Genomic DNA, 23,924 nt, shown 5'->3' on the forward strand with positions numbered 1-23,924 from the left:
CAACCAAAATTCAAGACATAAACGTTTTTGGAAAAATTCATTTAAGATAAGTGTGGAGAAGAATGTTGAATATATGCTATACAGTGAGAGATGTTCCCATCAATTTTTCTTAGGATATACTCCCAGTAATCCATTACCCACAATATGTGTATGCGATCATATACATAACATGTCATAATATGTAAATTTTTGATGCTTGAGGGTGTATGCTATATGTCTAAAAAATGTTTGAGAGTATACGACGTATAGGGAGTATACCCTGTACGAACACCACTAATGATATAAATGGAGGGAAATTGGAAAATTTTGACATTTATGACCTCTATGTCCACCAACTCCAAAAGCATTTTTTGCGTAGTATTTCATAGATTTAATGAATAAAAAATAATAATTCATGATTTTATACATCCCGCATCAGTGCCTCCTAAAAATAAATGCCTCCTTTATGTGTAGATGTCATTTTGAGTTCTACTGTTCAGCAATCTTTGGGGTAGGGATGATTTTCAAGCATTTACCTCCATAATTGCGTTATTTTGTTTGAAGCTTTTTATATTCATTGATGCCAAAAACTCCAGATTCCGCAGAGTTTATCCAGAAATTGAATTTTTGATTTGAGAACTGTAGAAAGCATAAGTAGAACTTCCATGAAGTGAATATTAATATCAACACTTGTAATCATTTAATGAAATTTAGGGTTTCAGGTTATTTTTAAATAAATATCTAACACTCATTTCAATTTAAAGAAATTTTTTTGTGTATGTTCTTTAACATTGCAGTGAGAGATGTAAACGAAAATAGTTGGGAAAACATATTTATTGATTCAATAATTTTGAATAATGTATAATTTCATCAAAATGCTATTTAAAATTGATGTTGGGAAGTTTCTTTTGTTTCATATGGGTCATTCTTCAAAAAGTGACTTTTTGTCACATGCCCTTTACAGAAAAAACTTTTACGAACAATTCATTTAACAATGATTTTTAATTTCATCAAAAATGTATCTATTTAATCCTGAAACAGTATTTTAACGATAATTTTTATTTTAGTATATTTTTGGTTCTTAACATGTGAATTCTCACCTCTGTGGCGTGGTCACACACCTTGTGTGACTGTTTTTGTTGCTTAATAACTTGTTCAATTAAAAGTATATACTTATTTAATTATTATTCCTTTCACAAGTGTCTCAACTACTAATTATTTAAGTATATTTAATTTTTTAATATTGTGTTTTAGTTCGTTTTAGAAGGATGAGCAATCATATCACACAAATTCATACCTCCTTTAACTAAACACAAAATGCCATTCCTCATCAACATGTGGTAGTAATGACATCAAATTTTATTTTTCATGATGCAAGGGAGCCCCCTTGTTTATTTTCAGCCCTAGTTGAAGTTGTGAGATTTTTGTCGAAAAACAAGAAGATAGATTTTGCTGTAAAATCTTAGTGTGGTTACTCTGACTTCTCACCTTCATGAACTTAAATTTCAGTGATGTAAATTAATGTAAAAAAAGAAGTGAGCAGGTTTTCATATGCTTAACATGTGCCTATTGTGGCAACGTCCATGAAAAATGTATCTATTAGGCCTATATTAATGGAAAGATCCTGACCTCCGTGACAGACCTTATCAATGTTATTATTTCTGAGGTGAAAATAACTGATGGAGGGGAACATCAATAATAGGCATTCTACCAAAATTATAAATTGCCAGTATATACTCAAATTTACTAAATACTATTTTTCAACATACATTTGAAACTACTAATTAAGCCATACTTTAATTAAGAGAGCTTAATATTATATTACCACTAATCATTAAAATAGCTGTCTGCACAACTAACAAAATTGCTACTTTGATATTAAATTGGCCTTGATTTTTAAATATTAAAAGTTTTTTTCTTTTTTTTATTTCCGTGAACAAGCCATTTTTTAATTTTTCTTATTAATGAGTAAAATAATTACAACTTAGCGGGGCCATTGTTTATGGTTACTTCTAGTAGGTAACACTTTCATATAAGAATGGGAAAAAAAAGAAGAAAACAAAAGGTTTCAAAATTGAAAATATTTGTGTTCAAAAATTAAGTTTTCTGGAGAATGACCCATATATATGTTCTAAGAAAAGTAGTAATTATGTTAATGTTATCAGGGTTCGTACGGGTCATGCAAATCCTGGAAAGTCATGGGAAAAATAAGCAAATTTCAGACCTGGAAAAGTCGTGGAAAATTGAAATTTTTTAACCTAAGTCATGGAAATTTATTTTCAGTCATGGAAAAATGTTCTGGGAAAAAGTAACAGTAGCTAAAAAGAGCATTAGAAATCTTGAGTGATTTAGTATTGCGCCATGAAGGCTATTTAAACTGAAAAATTGAACAATCTCAAAAAACATTGCATCCAAGTTCGTTTCCATCACTCCTAAATCTTTATTTTAAAATTTATCAGTGTTTATCTCAATTTGTTGAAGGTTTTGGTTAATCTTTAGTCAGGCGATAAAATACAGAAATAGGGGAATTCTAATGCTCAAAAACAGTAGTGCCTAATATACAGCCCGCAAAACTAATCCATGCAATCCACTGGTACATTCAGTGTCATTATTCAAACATGTTCTGGAATTTCTGAACCTATTAATTTATATGCATTTGAAAATGTACAAATAAGTAAACAAGTACATGTAAATCAAATGATTTATTTATTATGAAGTGTTTTTATTTTTATTTTTTTAAAATAAATATCTGGTTTAGAAACATGAATTTACTAAAGAATGTGGCTTTATTTTAAAGAACCAAAAAATTGTCAAGTTGACACTAAAAGCAAATTTTGAAGCAAGTTTATTGAAACTTAGTAGTGTTTCATTCAACTTTTTCCCCAATCATTATCATTCTTCCTATTTATAAAAAAATAGTAGACATTTAAGCATCATTCACTGTAGTTTTACTTAACTTAAACTGATGTGATGAAAACAGGTAAGAATTATTCAGTTTTTTAGGTGTACACTGATATTTTTTCAATCAGGTAGTGGCGTTCAAATATTCACATAGCAAGTTTTGCTAATGCTCATTTCCAAAAAAAAAAAAAGGCAAGTTTGATATTGAATAGTACTATTTTCTTCATGTAATAAGATCATGAAAATTTTCATGAAGTCATGAAAAAGTCCTGTAAAAGACATGGAATTTTTTCATCCAAATAGAGTATGAACCCTGTGTTATTAATTCTTTGTTGCAGAAAATAAAATTTCCAAGATTATTTATTGAAGGATAATTTTTGAATGAATTTCTTTTTAATACTCTAACAACAAAAGTTCAGAAACCATTACTAACACTTCATGCACGATTCCTAATATTGTCGCAAATGTCTGTGCATTGACTTCTGAGAGCCATCCCACAGAGTTGGTATCTCAGTATATTTCAAAAAACTTTAAAATTGTGTTTGAACTTATGCATTTAATTTTTCTAGTAGATATTTTTTGTAAATCCAACTTTATTTATTACAGTTAACAGAAGAAAATAAAGAACCAAGTGAATGTAGAGATGATTTTCAAAGCACTGATATAAAATCAGAACAATTTCTACTCACCAGCAAAATAGAACAAGTTAAACTAGATAAAGAAGCAGAAGAAAAATGTGCAAATGTTGTTAAGAACTCCACCTTAAATCCAAATGCAAAAGAATTTGTTTTTAATCCTAATGCAAAGTTGTTTACACCTGTGAGTTTTATTTTTAATTCCTGTTGCTGAAAAAGCAATTAAATATTTTATGCAATGTTATTTCAACCTTTCTTCTGTTTTTTTTTTTTAATTGATTTTATGACCTTGTTTTAACCATGGGTAGAGTTAAAGGGGTTGTTTAAAGGAGATTGACCATTCATTACCCCCTCCCCCAAAGTACAAACAAGGTTTAAAGCCTTCTTTGTACATATATATTTTTTTTCTTCAAAAAAAAAAACAATGCTCTCTTAACAACTAAAAACATTTTTTTTGTTAAATTGTAATGTTCTAAAAGTCTTTTTTCTTATATGTCATGCCCTCTTAATTTTGCTTGTTGTCTACAGTAACAGATCTAGGGCATTGTGTTTCAGGTCACAACTTCTGATGGTGTCAATTGACATACGACACACTATTTGTAATGAATTCTACTATACACTAACTACCAATAAGTATTTGGACACCTATGCAAATGTTGATATCAGCAGTCCTAAGGTACGTCACGGCCTCCGCCGGTATATATCGTGTAGGAAACAGCATCGACTTTAGTCGCATGCAAGATGCCTCGCAGTTCGGAGCTCTCTGATTTCGAGAAAGGTATAACTATCGGGTATCACAAATGTGGCCGATCCTTAAGGGACGTTACTTGCAATCTGAAGTATCCAAAATCAACAGTGGCCTATGTGATTAAGAAGTGGAGGGTGAGCTGTCATTGTCGGAATGTGCCCCGAGTCGGCAGACCAAGGAAACTGGGAGATAGAGACCGACGAGTGCTGTTCCTGAGAAATTTGGAAGAACAGCACCCAAACGATGGCCCTCATCTGTGAGAAGTTTCAACAGGCATCCGGGAGTATTGTTTCATATAATACCATCCGTAAGGAAGTACATCTGCTTGGTTTTCATGGTCGGCTGCTGCCCATTAGCCTTTGATCTCAAAGTCTAACCGCGCTGCTTGGTTAATGTGGTGCAAAGCACATCGAAATTGGACTGTAGATCAGTGGAAACAGGTTCTTTGGAGTAACGAATCAAGGTTCACCCTTTACCGTTCGGATGGCAGGGTCTGGGTCTGCCGTCTACCTGGAGAACGTCTCCTGCCAGAATGCATTGTGCCAAAAGTGAAGTTCAGCGGAGGTGGAATTATGGTCTGGGGGTGTTTCTCTTGGTATGAGCTGGGACCCTTGGTCCCCATTCATGGTAAGCTCAACTCCGATGCCTACTGCACTATTTTGGATGACATTGTGCTTCCTATGTTGTGGCAGTTTTACGGGTTGAACCCCTGTTACTTTCAGGACGACAATGCCAGTTGTCATGTTTCGACGTTAACCAAAGCTTGGTATGGTGCCAATGGAGTTCATTGAATAGACTGGCCTGCCCAGAGCCCAGACCTGAACCCTATCGAGAACCTCTGAGACGAGTTGCATCGCCCAATTCAGGGGTGCATTCCCCGTTCATTTTCGGTGAAGGAACTTTCTTTGTCTTCTCTAAGCTAAGTGGAAGAAAATACCCTTAGCTGTCATACAAAGACTTGTGGAAAGTATTCCCCTGAGGGTTCATTCTGTAATTGCCTCTCGTGGAAGCTCTACCAACTATTGATTTTGAATAAAGTTAGTTTTTCTTTTCTATCATAGGTGTCCAAATACTTATTGGTAGTCAGTGTATTGTTTCCATAAGTTTTTCAATTTTATTTCTCCTGAGCAAACTTCTGGATTATCTATTTTATGTTTAACTGATTTCTTCTCTCATACATTTTCTAATTTCAAAAAAAAAAAAAAAAAAAGAAGAAAGAAAAAAAAACATATATATATGTATATGTGTGTAAATATATCTAATTTGAATTCTGACACTTTGAATTCAAATTATGTTCTTCGCATTCACGAGTTGTGACAGGACCCTACTCATTGGAGGCTATTGTTTCTAGAAACGACTCATGTCTTCCCAAGCCTGCCCCCACTCCTGGGCGGTTATGAGTGTGTATGTGTGTAAGGACTTGTTTGTGTGTAGACGTGTGTGTATGTAGGGGTGTGTGTGTATGCAGGACCTGGACGTCATTACCTGGGAGGAGGGGATTCTGGTGGACAGTGCTGCTAGTGGAGGCTAGGGCCAGAGGAGCTGCTCTGTCCTCTAGTGGACGGCGGTGCTGCAGAGGCCCCTGGTCCATTCTGAAAAAGGAACCAGACATCAAGGACGGTCAAATGAAAGCAATAAGCAATGGTGATTGCTCAAAAAAAAAAAAAAAGCTTAAAAAAATATAGAACTTAAAAAAATTTCAATAAGAAATATTTTGTTTGATAACATGTTTTTAAAAAAATTGTATTTTCAATAATTTAATATTCAGTGATTTTTTTTTTTTTTTTTAATTTTAAATACTTAAGATTTCATATACACATCATAGCACGTCATTTTTTAATTTTTCTACCTCAAACTTTAATGAATTGTGCTAATAATGCATTCAAAAAGTTGTATAACTACAAATAACTGATTATTTAATTGTTTAAAATGACAGATAATATCCAATTAATCATTTGATTTAAACAATATTTTAAGAAATGATGAATTCCGCAATGGTTGTTAAAAAAGAATTATAATTTGCAGCGATCTATGTCTGTTGTGAGTCCCAGCACACCTGTTCCAATGCAGCCCCAGCAGATTCAAGCTCAAAGTCCCGTCATGGCAGTTCCCCACTCGCAAATGCAAATGATTCCCGGCTTAGCTCAGCCTATTTTCACTGCAATGGGTCCACAATATGTAATGCAAGCCACACCTGTCAGTATGGCTCTGACTTCTCCCTTTGCAGCTGCATCACTTTCACAAGCTCCAAGATTTAGGAAAGGTGACTTCTTAAGGCTAACTGTAGCTCAACATTTTCTGGTTTAAAGACATTTCATCCAAAAGCAATAAAAATTGTATTTATTGGTTTTTCTTATTATTTTTTTTGAAAGAGTAAATTAGAAGTATGTTTTTTTAAAATCAAATAATTGCTGAAAATGTCTACTATTATTTAAAAATTCTTTAATGTTGAATTAATGAGAAATTTTCTTTAAAAAAATTAAGAATTATCATTTTGATATAAATGATAGTGCAGTTTGAGTTTGGTTCACGAGGTACCGCATTATTTACTCAACTGTAAACAAGCACAAAAATGCTAATTGGGTATGCATTTTTCCCCATTTTGTTGTGCTTCCAAAAAAAAACCCCCTTAAATATTGTGTATTTATTACTTTATTTTAAGCAAAATGTACCTAGTAAAATTGTGTGTTGAAGGTCATCATGTGAGCCATGTCATCATGTCAATCATGTGAGCATTTTTACTTTTTTATAATTGCAGTTTGTGAAACTTTATCCCTCTTCTTCTCCCAACTTATTTTCATTTACACCTTTTATTTTGATGCGTTAAAATAGGTTTCTTACGGGTTACAAAGTGCGTGAAATAAATAAGGAAAATATGAAAATATGCTCTTTTTTAATTCAGAATCAAAGAATCCAAAAATAAGTTATCAAGTAACAGACATTTAAATGTAATATAGTAAAACACAACCAAACACACCAAAAAAAAAAAAAAAAGAAGGGAAGGAAAAAAAAAAAAGAGTTCTTGGCTTCCTTTTATTCTTTGGGACCCCAAATAGATTAAATAAATTCTGTTAAATTTGCAAGAAATAGATTTCATCTTGTAGGCAAGATTGGATCGAGTTTTAATTTAACTGAACGGAATTCTTATAACTGAGTGTTCAGTTTAAGTGCTTAGTCACTATTGACATTCATTTTAGGTTTATATATAGACTACCATTAATGTGCTGTACACATGTCTGTTAAGCATGGCTTTATCAACTCCACCTTAATACTAAACGCTCGTTGCTTTCTCTCTTTTAACATAGAGCAAAAAAGAACCCAAATCGAGGGAACAATGATAAGTAAACTTTGGTTCGGAGGCTACTGCCATCTATCGAAGAGATTAGAAATTAGTAGCCAAGAAAACAATTGGTTTATTTCTAAATTTAAATTTTGAAATAAACCAATAAACAATTTTATTTAAATTGTTTGGATCCATCTCCATAGCAACTCGTTTGTCGGATTGCCGCAAGATAACGCTGTCCTCTGTACTAGAAGTCAATGTAGGCGTTAATGGAAGATATCTTTTTGAGGCAAATTTGATAGGCATTTAGTACTAAGAAGACCTTGGGCTTTTCTATGATTTTCATGATATTTTTATAAATTTGATTAAAAACTAACTTAAATTGTGTAAATTAATATTAGTTTATTTAATGAAGCAATTTATGTGTTTAAGTGTAAACAATAGCTGAATATATATATTTTTCTTTTTAGTTCATCCAATCACGATGCAACCTAGGCATGATATAACACCATCAATGCATGTAGCTGCTGCTACGGGGCAGCCTATTCTTGCTCCAGCTGCTATGCCAACTCCTTCACAATTGACTATGCAGTACACTTCACCTCCAGGAGTTATACATCATACTTCTGGCCCACCTCAGCAAACAATGGGATATCCACAGGTTATTATTAAAGTTATAGATTGTGTAATTTTGGATCATGAGAAGTATAAATAACTGAATATTTCTCTTTTAGCATACAAATTTCTCATTATGTCTTTGTTTTATTGTATTTATTTATATTATTAGTATTGTTTTTTTTTTTTTTTTTGCTTTAATGTAAGAAAAGCAAAAAGGTTCAGTTGTGTACTTCCTAAAATTATTTGAAGAAAAATAAAAGTGAATATTCTATGAAACAGGTATGTAAAATTTTTTTTACTAGTATAATATAACTAGAGCAAAATGTAAATGTCAGGATGTGTATAGAAGACTGCTTATTGCGAAATGAAGAATATTTTCTAAAATGCTTACAATTCTTTAAATCCAAAAGAAATAGCTTGAAAACTCTTTAAAATTATTGCAAATCAAAATTGACACAACTTTAAAATTAAATATATGTATAATTTTTTTTAAATAAAAAAATCTAAGCCTTGGCTAAAAAAGAGGAAGAGAAAGAAAGTAAAAACTGTTCTTGATGGTGAGGCATTAAACATAATGTGTATATTTGAAATTTAAATCAAAATTTAAAAAACATATACATTAAATATTTTTGTTAATGTTGTACAGTTTCTAATGATCAATATGAACTTCTGTGTGTTAAAAAGGGAAAAAACTGCTTTCATTATGAATTTTCATAGTGGAAGTGAGTATGGGATGAAAGAGATAAGCCTCTTTTGAGATAAATATAATAAATTTCTAATACAGGAGTGATTGCCATTAAACCAGTGCTAAAGAATTTACCATAGCTATTCAATAAATAAAAATTAAACTTACCTCTCTAAAAGGAACCTGAAATAATTTATTTTAAATAACTATGAAAAAATCTCGGTATTTGCTGATTGCTTCTGAATTGATTACATTATTGGCATATATAACTAAATCCGTTAATAATGACCTACCATAAATAACAAGCACATATTATATGCAATACACATTTTTTTTTTTTTGAAAGAAGGTTACTTTCAGGATTTATTTATTTTTCCCCTTACAGTGGTTTGCTTTCTGATTGGAACTGAATGGGGAAATTTACTTTTGTTATGTTGCAAAATAAACCTCAAATTATCTGGCATGCCAGAAAATTCGAATTTCGTGGCATGCTGGTCGACCTCGCTTTTTCCTGGCGTGCCAGATAATGCGGGGTAATATGGTATTAATCTAAATGAACTCAGTTTACCATAATTTATTCAACTAAACATCAAAAGCTTTCTGTTGTTTAAGTAACAAGCCCAGGGTTTGTATGCTCCGGAAAAACTGGGAAAACCTGGAATTGTAAGAAAAAAATGACTAGTTAAAATGTCAGGGAATTTTCCAATTTTGCCCCCCAATTTTTTTTTTCCAATTTTTCACAGGTAGTTTTCTAATATAAGATCCATTCTTTGGTTTTATTGATGTTTCCTGAAAAAAATTGTAAAATTTTTGAGGCAAAATGACGCTGGCAAAAAAAAAAAGTGGCGACCCAAGAAAACTTCGGCAGCCGCCATTTTTGGCTCTCAATAGTTCTCAAAAAGAAAAAATTCCTAGGATGAAAGGAATTATGCACAAACTTAACATGGGGAAGACAATTTACTACCTTTAAAGCACAAGCCTGAGGATGGCAGGGTTGATCGGGGAAAATCATTTTTTTGACTGGAAATTCTTTTTAGCTACCCGAGAAATAGACACGATGCTTAAATGCTTAAGTTTCCAAAAACAAAGCACAATTGGATGTTTTCTTCAACTGCAAACTAATGAAAGTGACACAAAATGTGCTGCAAATTGTTTTTTTTTTTTTTTTTTTTTTGATTGTTTAAAATTTTTTTGAGAAATGAAAAATTTGGTTCTTAAAACTTAATCTTATCCTCATTACCTTGGAAGCAAATTTGCAAGAAACTTTTCAACTGAATGGTAGTTTCATGAAGATTTACTGTTTTTAAATTGTTTTCATGCTACAAATTCAAAAAATTATTTCTTAATTTTTGGCGTAGCCACCATATTTGGTCATTCCCAAGATGGAAGTACACAAGATTTTGTAGTGCCTAAGTTTCCGAAAATGGCATTGGATGTTTATTGCAATGCAAACTGTTGAAAACAACGCAAAATGTTCCTTTTTTTCGGATAATTTAATTATTTTGTTTAAAATTGCAAAATTTTATCTTCTTAACATTTTTCTATTCTAATTGATTTTGATGCTTATGTACTAAACACTGAGTATTTTGTCCTAATTAGTTTTTTAAGGATTATTAATTATTTATATCTACATTTATGCTACACATTCAAAAATCTACTTATTTTCTTAAATTCTTCACTTAGTTCCCATATTTGGTCGTTTTGCAAGAAGATGTAAATTTTCAAAAACAGAATTGGATGTTTATCTCAATGTAATTAGTCTATTGAAAGTAACATAATATATGCAAAAAACTATGAATTTTTAAAAATTAAATACAGTGAAACCTGTGTAAGTTGACCACTTGCGGTGCAATACTTTGGTGGTCAACTTAGACAGGTGGTCAACTTATATAGGGAGTAATGGTTATTGTTAATATTATTTTTATTTTTTTGTAAGTCTTGCACCATGCATTCATTTTTTGCCTAATTGACACTTACTCTTTCTGTTAAACTCACTTTCATTGTTTAGCATTACTTTGAATCAATAATATAAAATGTTATTCGAATATTTTTAGAGATTATTTTCCCAGAATGATGTATAGTGTGTTATGAAAATTTAAAATTTCAGTAAATTGATCAAAAAAAAAGTCTTATTGTTTATGAAAAGTTAATCATTTTGTATTAATAGTTCCTAAAAAATTATAGTTAATCAAAAAATAAAATTTTTTTCGTTGAACAACAAAAGAAAAACAAGTTTGGAGAATAAAAGGGTTCTTAGTAGTTTTCCCATGTGGTTAAACTCAAAAGGAGGTTTAGTTATGCTGCTGTTTTATTTAGTTGGTAAAATGCTGCTCTGGCATCAAAAATATTCTTGGAAAGTTAAAAAAAAAATAATAAAAATAATAATTTGTTGAATAAAATTTTTAAAAATAAACCAAGTGGTCAACTTACAAAGGGTTTTTTACAATACTCCAAACCAAACTTGGGGTTCATTAGTGGTCAAGATAGACAGGTGGTCAAGATAGAGAGGTGGTCAAGTTACAGAGGTTTTCTTTCATTATATAAGATAGGACTAATTCCGTTCCTGACAAAAGCGGTCAACATAGACGGGTGGTCAACTTAAAAAGGTGGTCAACTTTACAGGTTTTACTGTATTTTAATTTCGATGTAAGCATTCTTTAATATTTGATAGAAAAAAAATGATGATTATTGACATCGTTCTATGATCGGCAGATGTTAATTTTTGTTATTATGCATTATATGGTATTCCAATCAATGCAACAAGTTAATCATATTTATACTGAAAAATGAATTTGTATTTGGCTCAATATGTTTTTTGTTACATACTAACAACAAAATAAAAAGAAGTATTGTAAACCAAAAGTGTATGCTAAAGATTGCTGCACCATTACAGCAAAATGTTAACATTACGCATGACACGTGGCATTGAAGAAACGCTAAAATAAGTTGAAAGTACTTTGTTTTTAACAAGTAATAAACTAATGAAAACAATTTCGAACAAAACGTTAAAAAAAAAAAAGAGAGAGAGGAAAAAAAAAAGGAAAATAATTCCAAGATTTTTTTTTAAATCTAAGGGTAAAATTTTAGTTCTTCCACATTGCTAATTTTAAATTTTTTTTTTTGAAAATATTGTTATTTGAACTTAATTTTTAATGATGCAAGTAACCTGGAATTTTCTTTAAAAAAAACATGGAAACCTGGAAAAATCAGGGAATTTTTTTTAAACCACAAGTGTATGAACCTTGTAGGCTTTCTAATGTTTGAACATGAATGTTGAACATGATTGGCTTTATTATGCATTTTTATGTAGCATTTTATTTTTAAATAGTGTAAAACTACAATGTCATTTCCCTTTTTTAGATGAATTTTGTTGTTGGGCCTCGAGTTGTTTCTCCTCAACCTGTTGTTGGTGTACCTACCTCCCATTCTGTATCTTACTGTGATACTTCACATCTTCCAAATCCTTTATTAAGTATGATCAAATATTTAATTTTCTTGTACTCAAGTATTAAATTTATTTAATAAATATCTAGCAAAATCACTGCTCTAAAATATTTTTTATAGAATTCAGTCAACAAAAATGTAAATGTAAAGAAAGAAAGTGGTAAAATTGTGGATTTTAATGTGACATGAACACAAGCTGAAAAGGTAGAGAATTCTGTGAATAAATAACTACATTGAAAAATTTAAAAACTACATTTCTATTTCTTTACTTTATAAACTGCTTCATATATTTGAAATTTGTCAGCCCAAAATTTTCAGAAATAACAACCCAACCATTTTAGAAATTTCGGATCACAAACACCTCTGATGATAAGTGTCACTAATAAATTACAGCCTGAATTTTTTACAAAAGCATATGCAATTTCATATCTTTGTTCCTTATGACATGGTATTTAAATACGTAAAAATGACATTTTTGAAATAAATGTGTTACAAAATTAACACTTGCTTTAATTATTAGATTTTCTTTTTCTTTTTGCTTTATAGGAAGATTAAAAACAAATTGTAGCTTGGTCTTGACAAAGAACGAAAATCAGGCTACCTAGGAATATTATTCATGGAAATGAATATGGCCCTTCCCTGTAGTCGATAAGGAAAGAAAAAGGGTTTCGAGAGGGGGGGTGGTAACAGTCGGCAAGCGCCCCTGAATTCGAGTATTTGTCTAAGGCATGTTTAGTAGGCCTGACTGATTAAGAGCCATTATTTTGAAGTTCAGACAAGGTGTGGCAGTGACCATTTTTGATTTTTCTAATTTTTTTATATGTCAAAGTAGGTCATGAGAAGTGAACATTCTGAAATTTTTAGCCTTCCAAAAAATTTTTTTCGCTCGTTAAAAATTTCCACAGTTTGAGGTCTTGCAGCGCTTTTTTAGAAAAATTCTAAAAGTCGCATTTCAGTGCGTTATAGCTCTTTACAGAAACACGACCCCACGGTTATGTTTATATTTATTGGTTGTACTGTATCTAGTGAAGATGACTTCATAGTTATTTTGGTTGGGGGTTGTTGCTTTCTTCAGATAAAGGGTCGCAAAGTATGGATTTTATCCGTTTTCGTGCAAGTTTAACCTGCGTTATTTCCCCCCAAAAACCCACCCCTCACAAAAAAATGTGACAGATACTGAAAGTTTATACTATGAAGAGAGTAAATAGCACAAAATTTGTTTGAGGTTTAATTTTTTTTAGGAGAAAAATGCTCTGATATTTTTCAAATTTTCAAAAATTGTGCTTTTTTGATCGCAATTAACTCAAAACAGCATCACTAGGAAAAAAAACCTTTTATATATTATGGTACCTGGCTATGTGTAAAACATCATGAAAAAGAAAACAGCATGGGATCTCTTCTTGTTTCCTAGAAAATAATTTTTTTGTAGCTCATTTTATGCCTTTTCTCGTGCGTAAAACGTGTGTCCAGTATGCAGATTAGATCTGCTAAAACTTAAAGTATGTAGTAGGAATGTATATATGTGTGAATAGAGAAAGAGAAAAAGACTAGCAATACTTTATTTTTCTGATTTTTACAAATTGATGGTATTTTAATTGCAGGTAAATCAGAAAACGATAAATCGATATTATATATATATATATATATATATTGATTTATCGTATCAATCCCAAAATAATTTTTTTTTATTTATGTCCATAGCAGTGGAAGAAATTTCATGAATAATATCTGCTTCACTTTCCTCTAAATGTCTATTTTCTATGTCATCTTCAAATAACTGTTCAGAGTTCTGTTTCTTATGGTCTTGGTTATGCATCTACCAGTCAACAAAGAGAAAACAAAGAAGAAAACATTTTTTCAATCTCATGTAAGGGGTGGGCTCCCCCAGCTCGTAAAAGTACATGATTTTCAATGAAAGAAAGAGAGTTTCTTTAAGAAAAGTTCCTTTATGGTGAGAAAACAGGGAGAAATCAGACGCTCGACCAAGTAGAACATGCAATGAGAACAGAGATAATTGAAGACATAAAAATATTCCAACCGAACAATATATGACAAAAAGTCAAATTCAAGCTGCTTTTAGCCGATTTACAAAGCAAAAAAAAAAAAAGCAAATAATACTTATTTATCAAGAACCAACAGCCTTTTAGAGGTATATGAAGATAACATAAAAAATAGACATTTAGAGGAAAGTGAAGCAGATATTGTTCATGAAATTTCTTCCATTGCTATGGACATAAATAAATAAATAAGAAAGAATTATTTTGGGATTGATACGATATATATATATATATATATATATATATATATATATAATATATATATATATATATATATAAAGAAACACTATCATATACTGTATTTATAATCTGGACAAGTCAACCAAAATGAACTTCACTACTCAGTTTAATAGGCGCCATAGGCTCCTCTATGATACTGGTAGACCTCTTGGGGATAGATAGTATCATAGTATCCCCCAAGGGTAGATACCCTTGGGAAGTACCCCATGATGAGGCACCAGAGTATTTTGGGATTTTTCATTTTTTCAATCTTTTAAAAGAATTTCTCTTTCTTGTTCAATCCTTATATTACTATCAAATATATATATGTATATATATATATATATTAAACATATGATATCGATTTATCGTTTTCTGATTTACCTGCAATTAAAATATTATCAATTTGTAAAAATCAGAAAAATAAAGTAGTGCTAGTCTTTTTGTCTTTCTTTATACATACATATATACATTCTTACTACATCCTTTAAGTTTTAGCAGATCTAATCTGCATAATGGACACACGTTTTACGCACGAGAAAAGGCATAAAATGAGCTACAAAAAAATTATTTTCTAGAAAACAAGAAGAGATCCCATGCTGTTTTCTTTTTCATGATGTTTTACACATAGCCAGGTACCATAATATATAAAAGGTTTTTTTTCCTAGTGATGCTGCTTTGAGTTAATTGCGATCAAAAAAGCACAATTTCTGAAAATTTGAAAAATATCATGGCATTTTTCTCCTAAAAAATATTAAACCTCAAACAAATTTTGTGCTATTTACTCTCTTCATAGTATAAACTTTCAGTATATGTCACATTTTTTCGGGGGGTGGCTTTTTGGGGGGAAATAACGCAGGTTAAACTTGCGCGAAAACGGATAAATCCATACTTTGCGACCCCTTATCTGAAGAAAGCAACAATCCCCAACCAAAATAACTATGAAGTCATCTTCACTAGATACAGTACAACCAATAAATATAAACATAACCGTGAGGTGGTGTTTCTGTAAAGAGCTATAGCGCACTGAAATGCGACTTATAGAATTTTTCTAAAAAAGTGCTGCAAAACCTCAAACTTTGGGAATTTTTAATGAGCGAAAGAAAATTTTTGGAAGGCTAAAAATTTCAGAATGTTCACTTCTTATGACCTACTTTCACATATAAAAAAATTAGGAAAATCAAAAATGGTCACTGCCAAAATTTCCGTTTTTTGTCTGAATTTCAAAATAATGGCTCTTAACAGATAAGAGTTGAAAAACCGTATAATATTTTTGGAACAGTTATTCAAATTTTCTCATATAAATATGCATAAAGCAGAAACTCATTTGGTTGAAGAGATAGATTTCCAATTATGGAAAAGATTTGCCTACAGATGGAATTGTAATTTATTCTTGAAAAAAGAAAAAATCAAAGAATTCATCACTAAATAAAGACAAAGAATGTCTCAGAATTTTTTGTGATTAAGACTAAACATGACTGGTGCATTTTTTCATGCATATAATCTGTGCTCTTGTGTTGAGCTAAAATATTTTACTGAAGAATATTCTTGGGGAATAAACATGCAAGCAAAAGCAATTAATGTATTTTTTAGGAAACTTCCCTTGTCCTGAACCTACTTTCTTAGGCAAACAAATTTTGAATCCTTTGCTGTAGTGCCCTCTGACTCATGGGTGGATCCAGGAAGGGGCCGTGGGGGGCCATGGCCCCCTCCGAGAAAATTTCAAGAATAGTTAAAATCCCTTTTTTTGAGCAAAAATGCAAAGAATTTCTCTTATAATGCATACAAAGTATAACGATAAGGAAAACAATGAGGGGGGGGGGCATGACCCTGAGAAAGTTTCAAAAATAGTTAAAACCTCTGTTTTAGAGCTAAATATTAAAAACATCCTTATTATTCCTCAAAGTCTGACATGAATATAAGAACAATGCCGAGGACTCATAAACCCACACTGAGGAAATTTCAAGTAGTTTTTTAAACCCTTTTTCTTAGCTTAAATTGAAAAAAAAATTGAATCATTTTTTTTTGTCCTAAGTGGACCTCCAAAACTCTTCAAACCCTAACCTTACCAAAGATAGTCTAAAATGCGTTTTAAAAGTCTATAAATTAGAAAAATTTCTTGGAATGGGCCTTTTAATCTCTAATCCCCTTAACATCACCAAAAATCGTCTAATACAGCCTTTTTAAAGCTACAATTTCTAACAATTTCCGGGGAAGTGCTCCAACCCTCTTCTCCCCCTACCATTACCAAAGATAATTAGAATGCATCTTTAAGACTGTAATTGTAAATTAGAAAAAATTCTTAGTGTGGACCCCTCGAATTTCTCCTCCACATATCATCACAAAAAGATTGCATTAAACTGCGTTTTTAGCTCTACAATTGCAAAAAAAGTCTGCTGGAGAACCCCAAACCTCCCTCTTCTTAACATTATTGGAGATAAGGTTTGCGTTTTTAAAGTTTCAATTTCGAAAAATGGGTGGGGGGGGGGGGGATGGAGTCACACCCGAATCCTTAATATTACAAAAGACAGTTAAAATCAATTTCTAAGGTTACAAATCAGAAAAATTTCCTTAGATGGGCCCCCAAATCTCGCCTCCCTCTAACATCATCAAAAATCATCTAAAACTGCATTCTTAGAGCTACTGTTTCGAAAAATAGACAGGGGAGCACCACCAAATCTCTTCTGCCCTAACATTACCGAAGATCACGTTTTTAAAACTACAAATTCCAAAATTTCGGGGGGGAAAAATTACCCGCTCCCCCTTTACTTCAGAGTTAATATTATACTTAAGGTTGGTTCATATAGGCTTCCTCTAAAATCAGAAGTCCTATACAGTCGCCTCGGAACAAACAGTACTGATTACAGGAATACCACTTTGAGGCGATGATATATGCACACATTTGTTCAGAGAAGACGAAAATTATTGGGACGGTTACAGTCTTTATGTTAAACTTGTGTCGCCAAGTGAAAAATCCTTAAAAAATGATCTGGTTAAAGGTGGGCTATATTGATATTTGTAAGATTCAAAAATTTCCAAAGCATCATATTTTCCCAAATGGCCCCCTCCGAAAATTCTGTCTGGATCCGCTCCTGCTCTGGCTCTATGTCGATTTGTTTAAGTAAGAAAGTTGACACAATAAAACTAAACATTACATGTTGTGTATTTTGTTAAAAATTCTATATAGAGAGATGTAGGGGTTTAGTTTGTAGATGAAGTACAATACTGTGGTTGAACTGTATTGCTTGAATGTAAATGAATTGTCATGTTATTTAAGTTTACCATGGGATCTCTCATACTTCCTCCAACTTTCCGGTTGTTATTTTGTTGCTGAAACTTGCAGTAGTACCGAGCAGAGAGATTTATTTTTGGATGTTTTTCGGAGCTAAGCTCTACGTTTAATTTTTAGTTTTGTTTGTCTTAAATGGCATGGCATTAATTTAGTGTTAGCTCTCTGGATCTTCAGTAGTTTTGACAGCTTTCTTCTACAAGTTTTGTCCTTTTCTTTATTATTATTATTCACCTTTGAAGCCTTGTGAGGGGCTGATGGCTGCCAATAGCCATGCTTCTTGCTTTAGGTTGGCACATACTGCCAGTAACTCGTTGTTCAACTGTGAGACATGCTTCTCATCATGAATTGCTCTTCATGTGTTCCTGTTGCAGTGGATGTTGACTGTAGCTATGAATTGATGGTATTCATCTGCTTGCCTACCAGTTCTGCAATTCTACAAGAGATAAGGAGGCCTCTTTCTTTTAGTCATCTTGAGCAGAGATGTAGCGTGACCAAGCATTTGGGGGGGGGGGGGGGGAGGGGCACCAGGGTCATCGCCAAGAATGGGGGTGCTGCCCCACTTCCCTAGTTTTTCAGCTGGGCAGCCTATTTCACTTTAGTGATGAAAAAAAAAGCAGAAAAGAAATCTTCGCAATCTTAAAAATATAGAATTGAAACAAAAGTAAACAAAATAGAATAAAGGTGTGAAAAAAGTTTTTTTTTTCCTGCAAAATTTTGAAATCAAGTGCAATAATGTTATTTAGGAACATCCAAAGTTCTACTTTTTGATTTACTTACTTGAAGGCCGCTGAAACGTATGTTTCGAAATTTTTTTTAACAAAAATAAAGTATTCAGCGTGTAGTACAATAAACCTATGACAATCGTTAGTCAAATAAAAAGTGAATAGGCATAACTTCATCGGGGCTCCGGCATTCTTACTTTCTTTTTTTTTGTTGTAAGAATATCATGACAAATCTTGCCATCAAGTAGTGAAAAATACATGTACCACCAAAATACTTTTTAAATAGAGACAAATTTTAAACAGAGTAAGTTAGAGTTTTAAAATGTCATGACTAGTCACAAAAGTAGTCTAAGAGTTTAAATGTAAAAAGCGAAATTAAAAAAAAAAAATTGCAACAATATTCACAGGAGACATGACATTTTAAAACAAAAGAAAGTGAAAAAAACTGACGTATCGCTGAAAAGTACCATATTACCATATCAGTTCAAAACGTTGAACGTTTTTTTTTTCGACGGGGCAGCAAACACTTTTGTTTCAAACAAATAAAATATAAGGCTGGGAATTAAAAATTTCATAATGGAAAGATTTCTCGGAACATTTTTATCAATAATTTAATCAATTAAAAAAGATAGTGACTTTGCCAAAAAAGGAGACGGAGAGAGGTTGCAAACTCTATCCCTTTATTTTATGCCATGAAACTATAGGAAGCGCGATTTTGAAACTGGCTTTGCAAAAGACTCCAAACCCCATCTCTTCTCCAATCGCCATCAAAGATGATCTACGTTAAAACTGATTTCAAAAAGCTTCTAGGAGTGCGCCACTGCTCAAACCCTCGGAAAACAGCCCTGTCCCTTCATTGATAAAGATCATCTAAAATTCCGTTTTTAGGACTTTAGGAAAATTCTGAAGATTCTTCGAACCTTTCTTATATCAAATACTAGATGCCTTCAGCAACCGCCTCGACCTCGCCGCCTATGGCGGAACATTGATTTACATCGCCAAAGGCTGTGTGTTTTTGAAGCTTCCCCCTCCCCCCCCCTCTTTGCTGCCTGCAGCAGTACAATAATTATTGGGCAGTATATTTGTTTTCGGTGCGGCATGGGGGTTTTGCCCTCTTCTTACCGCCTGCAGCCATACAGTAATTAATGGACAGTAGATTAATTTTCGGGGTGGCAACCCTCTAACTTGACCCACTTTCGCTAGAGCCATTCCAAGGTTAGAGCGCCTTTAATTTTCCCCTAACGGAACAGATAAGGCAATTCAAAAGCATTCAAAAAATGCGCATTATTAGGCTTTTCACTTTGGCTAGAAATGTGTCGGCAATATGGCCTTGAAAAGGAAGAAAAGAAAGGTGAAACTAAGATGTCAAAAGGAAAAACTGAGAACCAGTTATTTTCCGAGGAAGAAGGAAAATTGTTTTTAATTACTATCTCCACTAATAAAAGTTGTATAATTATGTGACCAAGTCGGATAAGTAGCCGGAAAAATTACAAATCTATCGATACCTGGTTCGATGGCCAGTTTTCTGTCGTTCAGCAGGAGTAGAGATGACATAAAATTAGATAGTCACATATAATCAATTTTTATTACTATTAGGTCATCTAAGGCTCTGAAATTTTGCATTTAGGGCTTAAATTCTGATAATGTTCCTGGGAAGAGTCCCTGAACACCCTATGTTGTATATTATTTCTGTAGCCTGTTTTTTTGTCGTTACACGAGATCTTATTTATTCCTTCATCAAATTCCATAATTTACCCCTCATTTTAAAGCTTATCGTGTTTGCTAATGACGAAAAATAGATCCACGATCTAAAAATTGCTTTTTTTGAGCAATCATGATTGCTTATTGCTTTCATTTGACTGTGTTTGGCGTCCTATCATTTTATTTTCCCACCGCCCCCCTCTGCAGCATCACCATCGACCGGGTCCTCACGATGCTGCTCCTATAGCGAAAGCCGTCTCCAGGTTGCATCCAAGTCCTACACACATGCGCATACATACACAACTACACACACACATGCACACATACATACACACACAAACACATACACATGCATACATACAGACACCTACACATACATACACACACAAAAACATACACACACATACACACAACTACCCACACATTCATGCCTGCACACACACACACACATATGCCTACACACATACACATACCCCCCCCCCCCAGACACATTCATACAGACAACTACCCACACATTCATGCCTGCACACAGACACACACACATGCCTGCACACAGACACACACACATGCCTACACACACATACACATACCCCTACACACAAACACACATACCCCCCACACACAAACACACACGCCTACATACACACACTCGTGATTGCGAAAAATATAATTTGAATTCAAAATGTCAAAATTCAAATTAATTTTTTTTTGTTTTTTATTACACATTACTTCAATGAATAGCAACTGAGAGCGAAGACATTGGCTCGATTGGATAAAGCAGCTTGCTACTAAGGAAAATGGCGCAGGTTCAAATCTGGACAGAAAAATGTCATTCTAATTGGGTTTTATTCTTTAGCAGAATTCTTACCCAAGTTTCCATAAGCATGCAAAATTATACTCATAGCAGAATTCTAAAAACTGCAGCTCTGTTGTTGAAATCAGGAAACAAAACATTGATTTTAACCCAGTAAATTGCAGTTTAACTTTATAGAAAGGTAAATTTAAAATTGTTTAGCCGCTTTACTCAGCAATGCTTGGTTTATAGCATCTTGAGGTTGCATTGAAATCAGAAAATTCTTCCTTTGAACGCGAATGGTTTGCAAGAGTCGGCTAGTCATTCAAAATTTCGTTTCTGGAATTTCGCTATTAGGAAAACTGCAGAAGACGGGTGTTGAACCTCTCCTCCCATTATTATTACTGAAGTTCGTCTAAAACTTGGTTTTAACAACAAACTTCGAAAATTTTAGGAAGGAGCGTCCCCCCCCCCTCCTTTCCTCGCATCATTGAATATAGTCTTAAATTTTCGTTTAAGAGCTTGAATTTCAAATAATTACCTGAGTTAAGCTCCCGTAAACTCCCCCCCCCCTAACATCATTGAAAGTTGAATAAAATTGATTTTGGAGCTCCAATTTCAAAAAATTTCCGGTTAAAGATGGCCCACAATTGTATTTTTTAAGATCTTTCATTTTCAAAACATTTCCGTTCATGGGCCCGGATCTCTCATTTCCTTAACATCTCCGAAGATCGTCTAAAACCGTGTTTTTAGAACTATAATTTTGAAAATTTTGGGGGAGAACCTCCAAAACCTCCCACTCCTTAATGTAAGCAGAGAAAAAATATAAAAATATTTCGAAAAATGGCTGGGGAAAATGCCCCCAGGCCGCTTTACCACCCTAGCATTAGCAAAGATTGTCTAGAAGTAATTTTTAAGACCATACAAATTGGAAAAAAATAAATACTCTTCTTGATTTTTGTGCTTATTTTTTTATAATTCTGGGACAAAAGGTTAAGTGTCCACTGTCCAGCAAGTTGAGCCCCGACACTATGCGTATGTTCTTAGGTTATTTATGGGAAACTCGATATTTGTTCTTTGTATGTGCCGCGGCGGATCTACAAGAATGGAGTGGTGTGTTAGGTGCTGTAAGCTTTCGACATCACAGGTTTTCAATGGTGTAGAATTTGTGACTAGGATATTTTTCCTGTAATATTTATTTACTAATAGGGGGCATTTTTGAATTTGAGGTTATTTAGTATTTAATGCAATATTTTTCACATTGCTTTATTAAAGATTCATTTTGACCAAAAAAGGCACCGAATTTTTTTAGAAAAACTGGTAAAAGGATGATTTAAAAGTTAAGATATAGGTATAAAACAAGTTTTTTTTTTTTTTTTTTTCAAGTTCACATTTTCAGTTGTGTATAGCGGAGAGTAACTAAGAAGCAGAGGATGGGGTAATAGTTATTTTTAAGAAAATGGTATAAAAATATCTTTTGCTGGCTGATAACTTTTGCCTTTGTCAGACACAGGAAAAATTAGTGGTTGAAGTACAATAAATATTTACTAATTTGTTAAATATTTGTCAGTTCATCCTCTCTGATAGGCCACCCTCCCTGAATTTTTCTTGTTGGCCTATTTTGATTTATTCGAACATAAGGAGTTAACATCTTGTGATTAAAGTGAATGAATTTTCTTATAACATAAATAAATTTTTACAACTGTGTTTTAATATACAAGTGTTTGGGATGTTGCAATGCTGATAACATTATGAACTAATAACAAAATCCACAATCACTTCAAACAGGGCCTACTGTACCTTGCTTCAGTCTAGAAATGTTTTATTCAGGTTGTATTAATATAACTTTTCTTAAATCTATAATTGTTATGTACACAACTTTTTTTCACTTGAAGTTATGAACTCATTTTTATTTATTGAAGTTATTTGAGTACAGCATGATTTAAAAAAATTCTTATTTACAAAAATTGTACAACTACTTTTAAAGCTCAGTTTTTAAAAAAAATGTATTAATGTGCAGATAAGTATTGCATTGCCGTGTCTGCTCATCCTGCTGCCACAGCTGCACATTCCATGCCACAAGGTGTTTCTGGGCAGCATTCCAATCATCATCCACCTCCTTCACAGACACCTGTCATGCATCCTTCTCCATCTCCTGTTCATCAGGTTTGTCTCTTTAAATATCTTAAAAATTTCAAGAAAAAAAAGTCTGTGGACAACACTTTAAGTACTTTTGCCTCTACTGGTTAATAAAATTTGTTTAATAACTTAAAAGAATGGGTATGTGTACACAAGCACATGCATTAAAAGTAATGCTTCTTAAATGCATTGTCATGATGCGCGCGATTAATTTTTCAAAGTTATTCGAAAACCAAAAGATAACGATTTTAGGCCGTGGAAGTGGGAGCATCGCAGCCGCGCATAACCTCAGACCAACGACTGCCTTGAATGCCAAAGAACAAAATTTAAAAGAGACTTACCCAGGGGGTTGTGTGTTTGTAGACGATAGTAAGCACAAAATTCATTACCATACATTCTTTATTCTATGTTAACTTCAGAGCAGACACGAAGACAGGGATTTGGCATGGTGATCACCAGAACATTTCACACTTAGTAAAAAAACAAATGCGAGGAATACAGACTTAAGAGTTCAAAAAATGGAGCTGGGGTTTGTTGCTAAGTTCGTTAAAGATAAAAAAAAACGGAGAGTTCATTCGGATGGTGGTGAAATAACCAAATTAAAATGGACGGAGGACGGACAGTTCACTATGAAGATGGTGGGGTGTAATTCAGGAATGGCTCATGGTTGACGATGTCAGTTGCAGGCCAATGTACGTTGAAAAAAAA

The 23,924-nt window shown here is 32.8% G+C and overlaps 1 protein-coding gene across 1 annotated transcript in view; it reads left to right on the plus strand.

Moving 5' to 3' along the window:
• LOC129232483 (ataxin-2-like protein) overlaps positions 1-23,924 on the plus strand; it is a 75,209-nt gene that overhangs the window by 35,644 nt on the left and 15,641 nt on the right. The window contains exons 7-11 of the mRNA XM_054866633.1: positions 3,487-3,699; positions 6,289-6,526; positions 8,017-8,207; positions 12,210-12,321; positions 23,098-23,243. Coding sequence (XP_054722608.1) covers positions 3,487-3,699; positions 6,289-6,526; positions 8,017-8,207; positions 12,210-12,321; positions 23,098-23,243 — 900 coding nt within the window. The remainder of the gene's footprint in view (positions 1-3,486; positions 3,700-6,288; positions 6,527-8,016; positions 8,208-12,209; positions 12,322-23,097; positions 23,244-23,924) is intronic.

The sequence above is a fragment of the Uloborus diversus genome, chromosome 1 (assembly GCF_026930045.1).
Source record: "Uloborus diversus isolate 005 chromosome 1, Udiv.v.3.1, whole genome shotgun sequence".
NCBI lineage: Eukaryota > Metazoa > Arthropoda > Arachnida > Araneae > Uloboridae > Uloborus > Uloborus diversus.